At 45.7% G+C, this 12015-nt stretch overlaps 1 protein-coding gene across 1 annotated transcript in view; it reads left to right on the top strand.

The window, feature by feature from the left end:
* The window catches only part of LOC120843989, a 79790-nt gene that overhangs the window by 42130 nt on the left and 25645 nt on the right, over positions 1–12015 (top strand). The window contains exon 8 of the mRNA XM_040215533.1: positions 11513–11639. Within this exon, the coding sequence (XP_040071467.1) occupies positions 11513–11639 (127 nt within the window). The remainder of the gene's footprint in view (positions 1–11512; positions 11640–12015) is intronic.

Below are 12015 nucleotides of genomic sequence, written 5' to 3'. Positions count from 1 at the left end.
ATAATAGCGTCGGATGCGTTTGCGCCGCTAAACCGATTCAATCAATCAATTAATCAACTGGGTCGTCTTTACCTGAAAACTATATAGAGACTTGCAAGCACGGCGTTCCGTCTGGGTCCTATATGTGTATGTGCAGTAAGCGCGTGAAAGTAGCGTCGGTAGGCTCCTGATGGCACCTGCTCGTTCCAATAAACATAGATCTGAAGGTGACCAGATTCCCTGTTTGCAGTAGTGTATCAGGGTACAAGTTTAACAGAAGAGTAGAGGGGATGCGGAGAATCTTTCAACGTCCTCAATGTAGCTCGAAAGTTTGGTAACCGCGAGATTTCTGTTCCTCGTGATCTGCAAGTTTAATAACTAGCATAAAACTACTGACCTTATGATATTTGCTATAATGTTTGTCCGACCAGAATAGTACAGTCCTCAATCGCCCAAGAAATAATGCCCCCGAAAGGGCCACAAAAGACGTCAAAGAAGCCGCCGCATGAAAACCCACGCACACAGCAGCGTTTGACAGTGGGCTAAAGCTGATACACGATTACTAGCTGCCGCGCCGATCAAAAGGAGCAATGCTTGTTTGCTACGAAACTGGCTGTCGCCACCCGGCATAAGCCAATAGTCCCTTTTCAAAACCCCATCTAGCAACACTGGCGGTTGTCATCACTTTTGCACATAACCAGTGACTGCTTCCGAGTCATCGCCCAACACTGACGCAGCACTCGCTCCCGATGCGAGCTGAGACGAGTTAACGCAGAACACTGAAGCCCCCCCCCCCCCCTCCCCCTCTCCGTGTCCAATCAATGCCACCTAGAACACAAGGCCTGCGCGTTTCCTCCTCTAAACGTCATCACTAGTAGATCCCCTCAGCGCCCCCTAGCTAGCCCGGATGAGCACCATCGTCTGCTACGTCGTCTGCTACGTCGTCTGCGACATCGTCTGCTTCAGTGGCCTGTGTAGCAGATAATGAAACAGATGCTTACACCGAGTGTCTCTTGCTATAGCATAAAATGAAGTTAGATGTTCATGCGGTGCCTGAAATGTCTTACTGCTGTACGAAGGGCTGCAAAGCCCTTCGCTGGACGCTGGCACTGGACGCCATTTTTAAGGGATCCGTTTATACTCCGGCTTCGCAGGTTTGAAGCGTTCTTCTGCAGAACGAGCGCGCGCGCTAGAAATACAGGTCTCAAGGCCAGGAGAGCGTGCTAGCTCGCGCTTCTGGCTGAGGGAGTGTTCGCGTGCACGTTGCAAATTAACTTTGGAAGCTCGCTACCCAGCTCGCGCTCAGCACTCACGCACACAGCTGTGGCCGCCAGTGAACGCGACGTGGTTGCGACGCAACTCGTACTCTCGTCAAGCTTCGGGGTGTTTGCCGCTTGGGGCGGGTGGGGGATCTACTAACGAAACGTCATGCGCAGGCCTTGTCGTCTAGGTGGTATTGGTCCAATACGCGCTTAGAGCACGCGGCAGAACTTTGGACTGGCGGATAACTGGCGCAGTAGGTACGAGGTGGCGCGAACATTTCAAAGAATCTATTGCGTCGAGTAGACAGGGCCTGCAGATTACGTCATTGGTAGCAGACTTCTGACCCGCCCCAAGCAGCAAATCCGCTCAAGGCACGTGCGTCCCTTGAGTTGGGTGCCGCCGTGTGCTAGCTAGCCTTGCGTGTGTTGTTCGACGCTGCGAAACGCACTTGCGTTACGCCGATGTGAACGTAAGATAGGCAACGCTCGGTGGATCCACTAGTCTATAGATAGTTATAATAATATACGCTAAATGTTCATCTGGCGATAGTATCTACGCGCCTTTCGTTCTGAATATGAAGACGACAGCAACCAAGTTACTTTTGAGGTATCTTGTCTCTTCGCCGTAAAAAAAGGAATAATATTAGCTGCTTAGGTCGTAGCAAGTAGTAAAGAAACGTACCATTATTTTTTATCAAAAGTGTAATTGTTGGAGTTGCAATTTTTTTATCAGTATGGTAGTGTTTGATTTCGCAGTATTTCGCGCCTAAACATATGTTCTAAAACAGGGGTCTAAAAAGAAAAGCGACCAATAAACTTAAGAATAAAAATTGAAGGGAACGTACGGCTTGTCGAGGTGCGCCAACATTTCGATGACGCTTGTATTGATATTGTGCGAGATTTACAAAGAAATATAAATCATCTCATCTTTCAACTTTGAAATCGGCACCGGCAAAGTAAGCAGCAAAAGTTTTTTTTTTTTCTTTTTTTACATATACCGGGCAGGTTTTTTTGGGCACGATGCGTTTTCTGGCCTCTAGCCAGTTTCGGCAATTCGATCCTTAAACGCTAAAAGAAAAAAAAAATGTTGTCTGACCCATGCATACGCAAAAATATTTAAACAAAAATTATTCATGGAAAAGTGTAATAATTAATTTGATCGCCTACATATACAAAGGAAAGTATTGATGCAGTCTAACTGCGTAGTTCTTACCGTCTTGTTCTATTTCGCACATTCACGTCCCTTTGGGCACTGAACTCGATTTAATTATTCCGTTTACATTTTTGTCTTGCTCTTGTGTGCAAATACGGACCCTGTACAAAAACTTTCGCGCGAAAACGCATTTAAAATACGATTTTAGCAGTGTTATAATGCCAAGACAAAAAAAAAAGTCGAAACCGTAACTGACCATGATTTTCTGTTGACTTGAGTGAGGAATGTCCACAACTAATTATTACGGCAGAAGCTTTTTAACATCTGGTCTTATACTGAAGCGTAGAGTGAAGGTGCACACATTTTTCCAATATAGATGAATTACAGAAGAAAATCAATTTCAGACTGGTTTTTGTGTGCTTCGATTCTAAACCAAACACAAGCGCCAGCTGAACCTCTAGCGTACATTACGAAAACTCAATAAGGGAGTCACGACGTCAGAAAAGAAAAAGCGAAGACCTTGTTTTCTAGGGAGTATTGCGAAAGCCCTTAGCTGTCAAGCGCTACTGCGTGAGTGCGACCTACGAGAGAGGAACCTGTAAAGAAGGCGAATCTCCACAGGCGTCATTGGTGTCACAGCGTCCTAGCCACGTGGCTGCAGTAGTTTTCGTTCACTGGCCAAATGTAAAGTAAGCCGCCACAGAACCGGTGTCTGTCGTATCCACCTCCACTACGGTGCTGCCATCTGAATCATGGCGATTCGCAGATTTAAAGACTTATTATCACGTGACGAGGCGGAAACTGAATTAACAAAATGAAGTCGCGGTGAGCTCACTCGTCGAAAACAGGTTTTAGTCACTATAGTCTAATGGGACGCGAGAGTGTGCGAGGTCAAGGTAAATTGAAGATGCTGGTTTTGTACGTGACCTTAGGTGACTGCGTCACAACCCCATTCACCGCTAAGCTGTACGGGACCTTAGGGGACTGCGTCACAACCCCATTCACCGCTAAGCAGATAATGCCATGAATGCTGTGTGCTCGTTGGACCAGTCTTACGTCAATATTTTGCCACGTCATCACACATCCGCCCAAAACTACGCGCAGAAAGTGGGGTCAGGTCACGAAAGAGAGGCGTTTAGTTGATCCGGCGAGCGCGTAGCTTCTACGGAAAAGTTAGCTTAGTGGTAAACAGCTTCCAACAAACCATTTCGGGCCGCTTTAAGGAATACGCACGAGGACTCGACGCAAAATTTAGATATGACAAAAAACATTTTTATTTTCTTGTAAGTAACTTGGCGTCTCAAAAATATAATTCTGGAAAAGTTTTGGCCCGAGACTACGCCCCGAGAATAAAAGCCCGTAACAAAGCTTTACAACTAGCTTTGCTTTGGCAGCAGAGAACAAGACCATGCACGATAAACTCCGTACTTTTTATTGGAGGTGTTTTTTTTCAGCACCGAGGATATTTAAAGTGATACCGGTTTTCCAAAGAATTGATCTGTTAGGGGTCGAAAACGATTACCATGTTGCACTGGAATCTGCCTATTTTCAACATAAAGAAAAAAATAGCTGCTTAACCGATTTAGAAACGTTCTTGAAACCAGTGACCGTTTAACTCAGTACTACTCAGTTTAACTACTCAGTACGGTTCCGTAAAAGGCACACAAAAAAAAACCGTCACCGACAGCATGAGAGAGTCAGGAGGTTCTTCAATTGTTCCGCCTCCAGTGCAGGCTTTCTATCTCCGATCGCAGTTTGGCGTCTTGTGAGCTTCGAGAGTGTACGCGCATCCGAAGCACGGCGCTAGACAATAAGCGCATGATGGAGGCCGAGCATTTGAAAGAGACGCCCCGCTGTCCCCATCCTCTTAATAACTGCAGCCCTTATCATTTTAACTGAAAAAAAAGCCGCCAAAATATCGAAAGAGGTGTTTGTAACTAATTAGGACGTATGCATGGAACTGCAATAAGATGATCTGGCGGGCTAGTTGGTTGTCCATCATGAGCATGTATAGTGCAAACCAGCAAGGAAGGAAGGACGTGTTGTCAGTTAGTTGTCTGTTAGCGCCCTTCCTGTCTCCTTCCTTCCTTGCTGTTTTGCGCGATACGTATCAGTATGCATGGAATTAACGGAGGCATATGAACATATATATGCTAATTTACTTTTAAGAAAACTCAAAACCAAAAAAATTCACAAACGATTTATTCACGATTAATTTAAAACATATTTAAGCCTTACGCATCCTTATGCCTACAGTGACGGACCTACTTCTGTAAAACAACAAACTTCAGACTGTGGCTCCCAGAGATACAGCCTTGGTCGGTTCTTCTTCGAAAAACTTTGAAACTGATTTCCACCGTATTTATTTCAGACATTATTATAACCTAAAAAAATGCTTTCAACGAAACCCTAAATGTGAGAAATATCAGCTTTTGAAACCAACTTGGTCTTGAAAGATTAGGCTCCTTCACATTTAATAATTATTTTGCCTTGATAAAATATTTTCCCCTGGTTTGCTCATTTCTTTAGATAAGAATCTCGCAATAACAGTCATTGTTCGATCACTGAATATATATCTTCAGGTATTTAAAGAAGCTAATTTAAAGGGGCCCTGCAATCATATTTAAGCGTCTACCTTTTTTGCGGTTTCCACGTCTCTTGAAGTTCGGGCAAGCCAGCGGGCACGGAGAGAGTAACTAAATATCAGTGCGTCATATTTTAACCGGACGACGCGGAAACCTCCTCCACCGACGAGGGCGACCCGCGGTACTCCCTGGCCACTGGTCAAAGCCGCTAAGAGCTTTTTTTTAGTCGAGATACAAAATATAAGTGTCGCGAACCGTTTCAATTATGTATGAAAGTAGTTTTTGTTCACTATTTTACATCAGAAAAGAAACAAATGCAGTTTAGAAAGTACGGAAACGAGAAATGACCCGCCGACATACCCGCCACCAAGCGACGGAAAAAAACGGCGCATACTAGAAAAGGCTAGTGGGATGAGGCTACGACAAACGAGGAGCGTAGAAAGGTCCCGGATGTACGCGGCGGCGCTGTGGTCGTATACCGGCTCAAGAATCCGACCGGTTCCGAGCGTTCCGAAGGCCTTCGGCGCGGGCCCTGCTGGCGATTTGGCCATTTGGCGGTGCGTCAGCGCGAAGTGGCTCCCGTTCTGAACTGATCTTTACGCCGTGTTTGCTGTCGTTTGTGGCCAATGAAATGTTATGCCGAATTAGTGTTTAGTCGCGCAGCAAATGCAATGCGAGCTGCCCTGGCCGCCCGCTTCATACAGCCTACACTCTAAAAAAAAAGGGTGTAGTACTTACACCCAGTGGGGTGTATGTGACTTGTCCCATATACGACACCCCCATGGGTATATATGCGACACCCCAAAAAGGGGTGCATACATGCACCTCATTTGGAGGTGCACATGTGCACCTCAGCGGGTGCATAACACACACCCCACCCCGGGGTGTACATATATTCCGTTTCTCACTTACTGGGAATACTGATGCACCCCATTTTTAGGTGTACATATATTCCGCTTCTCACTTGCTGGGAATACTGATACACCCCAATCTTAGGTGTACGTGTATTCCGTTTCTCACTTACTGGGAATACCGATACACCCCATTCTTAGGTGTACGTATATTCCGTTTCTCATTTACTGGGAATACTGGTACACCCCTCTTTTAAGTGCACATATATTCCGTTTATCACTTACTGGGAATACTCATACACCCCATTCTTAGGTGTACATATATTCCATTTCTCACTTACTGGGAATACTGATACACCCCATTCTTAGGTGCACAGATATTCCGTTTCTCACTTACTGGGAATGCAGTTACACCCCATTCTTAGGTGTACTTATATACCGTTTTCCACACCGTTCTCACTTACTGGGAACCGATAAACCCCACTCTTAGGTGTACACGTGCGAAGTCAACAAAACTAACACTAGAACATTTTCCATCAAATTGACAGGAAATGTCTTTGCAGCTCTTTTCCAAGCTTTTAACCGTCAAACGACGGTGTTTTGTGTCATTTTCATGTCCCATTTGTCAACCCGAAAACAATTAAGCTGGCAATCCCACATTCTATCGTCATTTCATTATGTGGCCTGGCATCATTTTGACGTCCTAACTGTCAACCTGAAATACAATTGAGAGCTTTTGTGTCACTCCTGCGAATATATTATTGTTAGGATCATGCAATATTTTATAAAATAAGCTACGAAAATTGGTATCTGTTCCTACATATTTATTGCTCATAAACACTGGGTGAAACATATACTACAAAAATACACATTGAATGCATGCGCCAGAAACGTCGCTTGTTTCCTTTCTTCTTCTTTTTGCATGTCTTATCTTTTAGTCTTGTGCCTTGGGTGTTGACCACCAAAAAGAGCCATGGAGCATTCCTGAAAAGCAAAACCCAGTTGTATACCATGATTAGATACATATAGGACACTGTCAAGGCCCCACACCTTACTTAATGAGCATTACCAAAAACCAGGAACTCAGCCAACTTCATAAATATTTTGCACACCATTGAAGAATAGTCGGGTGGAAAGTTTACCAGTTTAGATACAGGCGCAAGGCTGGCAAACCGAAAACACAGATAAAAAGCATGTGTTTTCAATACACTTAAACAACTGATTTTGGCGGTTTTCAACAATGCCAGCCTGTTTCTTATTGCAACTGTGTTTATTTTTTACTAATAAAATGCACAATTAGCCGAAAAATGCCATAAGCAACCTTGTACTGTGGCGCCTAACCAGATAAACGAATGTCAACATCAGAGGTGTCCTAATGCAAGCTTCCTTTAACAAAATTTTGGACCACCTAAAACTGTGCTCTCAAACACATTTGAGTGTAGAGGCCAGATAGCCCACCCCCAAAAGATCGAGGGCTTCGGTAAGGCATGGGGGTCAAGAAATTTGTTAAAGGGACCTTGCGCTCTCCACATTTTGTAACTTGCAATCTTGACAGTGGCATTTTAGCCGTGATTCATTTGTAGTGCTCCCCTTATCCCTTTCCTGATGCAATCACAAGAATTAAAGTGGTACTGCCACCAACATACTGGCATTTTGTAAGAGGACAAGAGAACAAGTACACTGTTGTTGCCGTTGCTTATTTCACTCAGGATATATTCAAGCTCAACATGTCTCGAAAGAATGCCTTTTGCTTTTCTGAGAATTTCTGATAGCACCAGTCTGAGCGAATACTTGTATTTTACTGGAGATATTTTCTGAGGGCGAGAATCCAGAGCTCATTAATTTATCTTTGGTGGTTGCTTCGGGCAAGCGATAGTTCATGCAGTTGAAGTGCATCCTTGGGCAAAGTGCTCGTGGTTGCAGCCTACCAGCGGAATTGTCGTGCAGGTGCTAAATACTAAAAAAAAAAGACGGGAAGGAAAAATAGAGACTAAACACCTGAAAAATAAAAACGAAACTACATGAACTATGTGGATATGTTATAAGAGCATAGCTACGTTTTCAGCGTAAATGAATAGACCGATCCCACCAAGTTTTCCACGCATGCGTGACGCCGCCATAACTGCAGTTCGTAAGAGGCAGACTCCAGTTCACGCGACAGGTCATGCTGCCTCGTGGTCTGCTCGCGCAAACCTCCAGCATGGTTGTCGCGCGTGTAGAAAGACTACAGCTCCCACGATGCATATCGGCAGCGGTGGCGTACTCAAACTAGCTGGTGAGATCGGTCTATTAGCGACATATTATAATGCATGCGATTTGTAATGCTCGTTATGAGAACGGGAGGTTGCAGCTGGTTTCCTGTCGGCCGTGTTCAAGCAAGTCGCGAGCTGCGTCTTCCAAGCACTGAGCAGATTAATTTTACCCAGTTATCTATTACCTGCCAGTGCATCATAATCTGTACAATGGTGAATATATTCCGAGTCACTACTTGCGCGCCGCACAGGCTAAGGCAATGCCCGAAGAGGGGAAAGGGCAAGCGCTAGAAAGGCGGGTGAGGAGAGTAACCTCCTCTTCTATCTAACATTCGTAGTGCTTTCCCCCTCTCCCCCAGCCCTGCCCTCCCCTCCCATATGCCTTCCTAGTGCTCGCCTTTTCTCTCTTCGCATGGCCGTTGCATTCACCTGGATTACACACAACTAGTGACACGGAGTATAATTGAAGGACGGTACACTCACAGATGTCAAAGCACTTGAAGAGTTCGCAACTTCGGTGCAATGCCACTGGTTGCACTTTTGTATCGCACTTCAGATGGGTTGATTTGCCCGAAGTACCTGGAAAATAATAAGAATGATAGAATAAATTAATGTGCCATAAACCAGGGCTGTGCAGACACACTCCAAAGAGTATTCGGGAATACTGAGATACATCTGCTTTAAGGCCAAAAATACAGATACTGAGATACATTGTCTTTTATGCAATGCTATATCCCCGAGAGACTTCCGCGAAACTGGTGAAAAAGTATTCAGGAATACAGATACAATGTGTAGTTGTACCTGTATTGTGGAGGGTGTAGTTCGTGGGGAATATGTACGGTCAGTGGCGTTCCAACTTGTTTTCCAGTCAGGAAGGGGGGGGGGGGGGGGGGGGGGAGTGCTCTTAGTATCCCTTGGGCGCCGCCGGCCAGTCTTTAACCTGCCCTGTGGCGGCTGTTTTAGGGGGGTGGCGGGGGGGGACAACACAGGACAGGAGGAGGCGAAAGCGGGGGTATGCACACCGAGGCGCTTGCACCGTCGGCGAAGCCGCCGTACCGGTGGCTTTTTTGCACGGCATTTGGAGTCTGCTCCTCACGTGATCGGATATCGGCAAATAGCGGCGCGGCGGCACGTGGAAACCAGACGCGCAACTCTGGCTGGAGCCTATAATCTCAATGCTGCACTAGAGTACCAGTTCCTGTATAGGCTCCCTGCGGGAGCCAGAGTTGCGCGTCTATTTTCTACGTGCCGCCGCGCCGCTATTTGACGAGATCCGACCACGTACCGTGCAAGAAAGTAACGTTGCACGCGCCCCGCCGTACGCACCCCTGCTTTTGAGCGCGCCGCGCGCCTCGTCGGTTTGAGAGTCAATGGTTCCAGTACCCTCTCCCTCTTCGAACTGGCCGAGCAGGGAGGGAATATGGTTTTGTTGTGTTGACCTCGGGGGCGGAAGATTACGCACGATGGGGACAAAGGCGAGTTTGGGGACTCAGTATCTAGGTCACAGCGCCTCAATGGTTGAACAGGATGTAGCTGACGTTTTGGGTGTAGAACGGGTGGGAGAGGCCTTGCGCGCGCGTTGTTTTCTCGACACTTAGCCTCGTGTCGAGGTGGCAGCACATATTCGCCAAGAGGTCCAAAAGTCGCGTGAGGAGCTGGATCAAAATGCCGTGCAGGAAAGACGGCGCTAAGAAGGTGAACGCGCAACTCTAAATCCCGTAGGGAACCTATAAAAGAACTCTAACTGCCTTGTCTTGAAGCGCCACCTTAGTTCCATCATCCCCACTGAAAATCGCATTGCATAACCATACGTGCGAGTGAAGCCGGTAACAAGCGCGAGCATGTTGCTCTGCAATCGAATGTTTCACCGACAGATCGTTTTATAGATACGCGTTGATTCATCGACAGCACAAACTACCTTTTTTTCTGTAAGGAGCTGCCTCACACTGTTGCCACGAAGCGGATAGTACGTGTAGGATACACCTGCGACGAAATGTCCCTACAACGCTAAATCCGCGTAACGACTGTCGATGGAACGGTAGTGTCGACGAACGAGAGTCCATGAAACATCTGTCCACAAAAAGTGTTTTTTGGCGAAACGATAGAGACCCGTTGCTCTGAATGACGCCAGCTCTACACGCAAGAATAATGTCTCGAAGCTGCGATGTCGTGCTCGTTTGTACACTCAGAGAACCGGGCACCGCCACCGCGCACACATGCCACAAATACAAAAGCGAAGAAACTCTGACATAAACAGGAGAAAAAGGAAAGCACGGCCCCAACTAGCAGGCCCCATGCCTCGCAAAACCCAGCATCCAACGAGTGCATGTAAACGGCAGACTTACCTTTATCGGGCGGGCACATCTTGGCTTGTGACTGCAGTGTAGCTACGTGCCAAGCATCGCTTCGTGAACACGATCCGCTTTGTCCAACCACCTTCTAAAAAAACACGCAATTCAAAGTAGCGCGAATGAACAAAGGCGATGTCACCCGCCAGCCGAAGCAAAAGTATGGCCGCCGAAGCACGCCGAGATGGAATGCAGGAGGTGAGGAGGTCAAGTCTCCTAGCAACACGAAGGCCAGATAACGCGCGAAACGCGATCGCTATCGTGATAGGTTGTCAGTCGGATGACGTGTAACCAGTGACTGCTAATCAGGACGCGCGCTCTACTCTATTACCGCGCGCATTTTGTTTGTTTTCTTGCGCTCTCCTGATAGCACTCCCTCTCCCCTTTTTGAAAAAGGAAAGGAGAGGGGAGGGGTGTAATGGTGCACCTGGCAACACCCTCGCCTTGCCCGCCGATTCCTTTGGGAGAGGAGGATTCGTGTGACGGGAGTGCGATTACGCTCGCCGGGTGTCTCCAGTCGAAGGGGGGTGTAAGGGTGCGCGATACACCCACGTACACCCTTTTTTTCTGAGAGTGATATCCAACACGTGCTTTAGTGGCTCCCTCTCGAGCCGTCGACACGGAGTGCGGCAGCCGTGTGCGCTCGATGAGCTCACTACTCCTCCTCTAGTTCAAGGCCACTCAAGCCGGGACCTACGACGTCATGAAGGAGGTTATTTTTTGCTTGTTTTTGTAATTCTAATTTGCCTATAACTTTTAAAATAAAGCGAAATTTGAGAAAAGAAAAGTTGAATTAAGTTACTACGTTCAGTACGCTCAGGTTCAGTGCAAATTAAAAACCAGTCAAAAAGTCATTGCAGGGCCCCTTTAAAGGGCAAAATTTGTATCGAAACAGCGATATATATATATATATATATATATATACCCCTGCAAACCGTCCCCTCCAGGCCGTCGCGTCATCCTTATCTTAATTGATAAAGTGTAAGAACAACAAACAATATATATATATATATATATATATATATATATATATAAAGAGTAGGCCTGAGCTTTTTTGTGATTTGTTAATTTTTTCTTTCTAGAATCAAACATTCCAGTTGTTTGAGAACAAATTATTCTAGACATGTGAATTCGACGTACCTTCCGTCTGACTTTTTAGCCGAGAAAGACACCTGTACCATAAAGAATCAGAACTATACATTCTGTAATGTAAGTACCCCTCCTATTTTGTTTTTATATATATCTGTTCGAAAACAGCTCTATATACTTTCTCCAAAAAAATGAATAATATATATTTTTTGGATTTCTTTATATATCTCCAAAAGATAACTTTTCACTTTCATTCCTAGCTATTTAACACTCGTGATTCAGTTAGCTATATCTTGTTATAATCATGAGACATCTAAGGTCACTTTTAGGGTACCGTTTACCCTCTACAATGAGAAGGCCGTATATTATCGTTTCCTTATCGGCTCATAAGGCTTTTAATGTTTAAAAAAAACGAATAAAAGTAACAAAACAAGGCAAAAAAGTGGCGAGAAAAAACTTCAAAACGATAAAAAATACCCTGATTTAACATTTCAAC

This window comes from Ixodes scapularis, unplaced genomic scaffold, assembly GCF_016920785.2.
Source record: "Ixodes scapularis isolate PalLabHiFi unplaced genomic scaffold, ASM1692078v2 PGA_scaffold4__175_contigs__length_147842914, whole genome shotgun sequence".
NCBI lineage: Eukaryota > Metazoa > Arthropoda > Arachnida > Ixodida > Ixodidae > Ixodes > Ixodes scapularis.
This window is presented reverse-complemented; position numbering and strand designations above follow the sequence as displayed.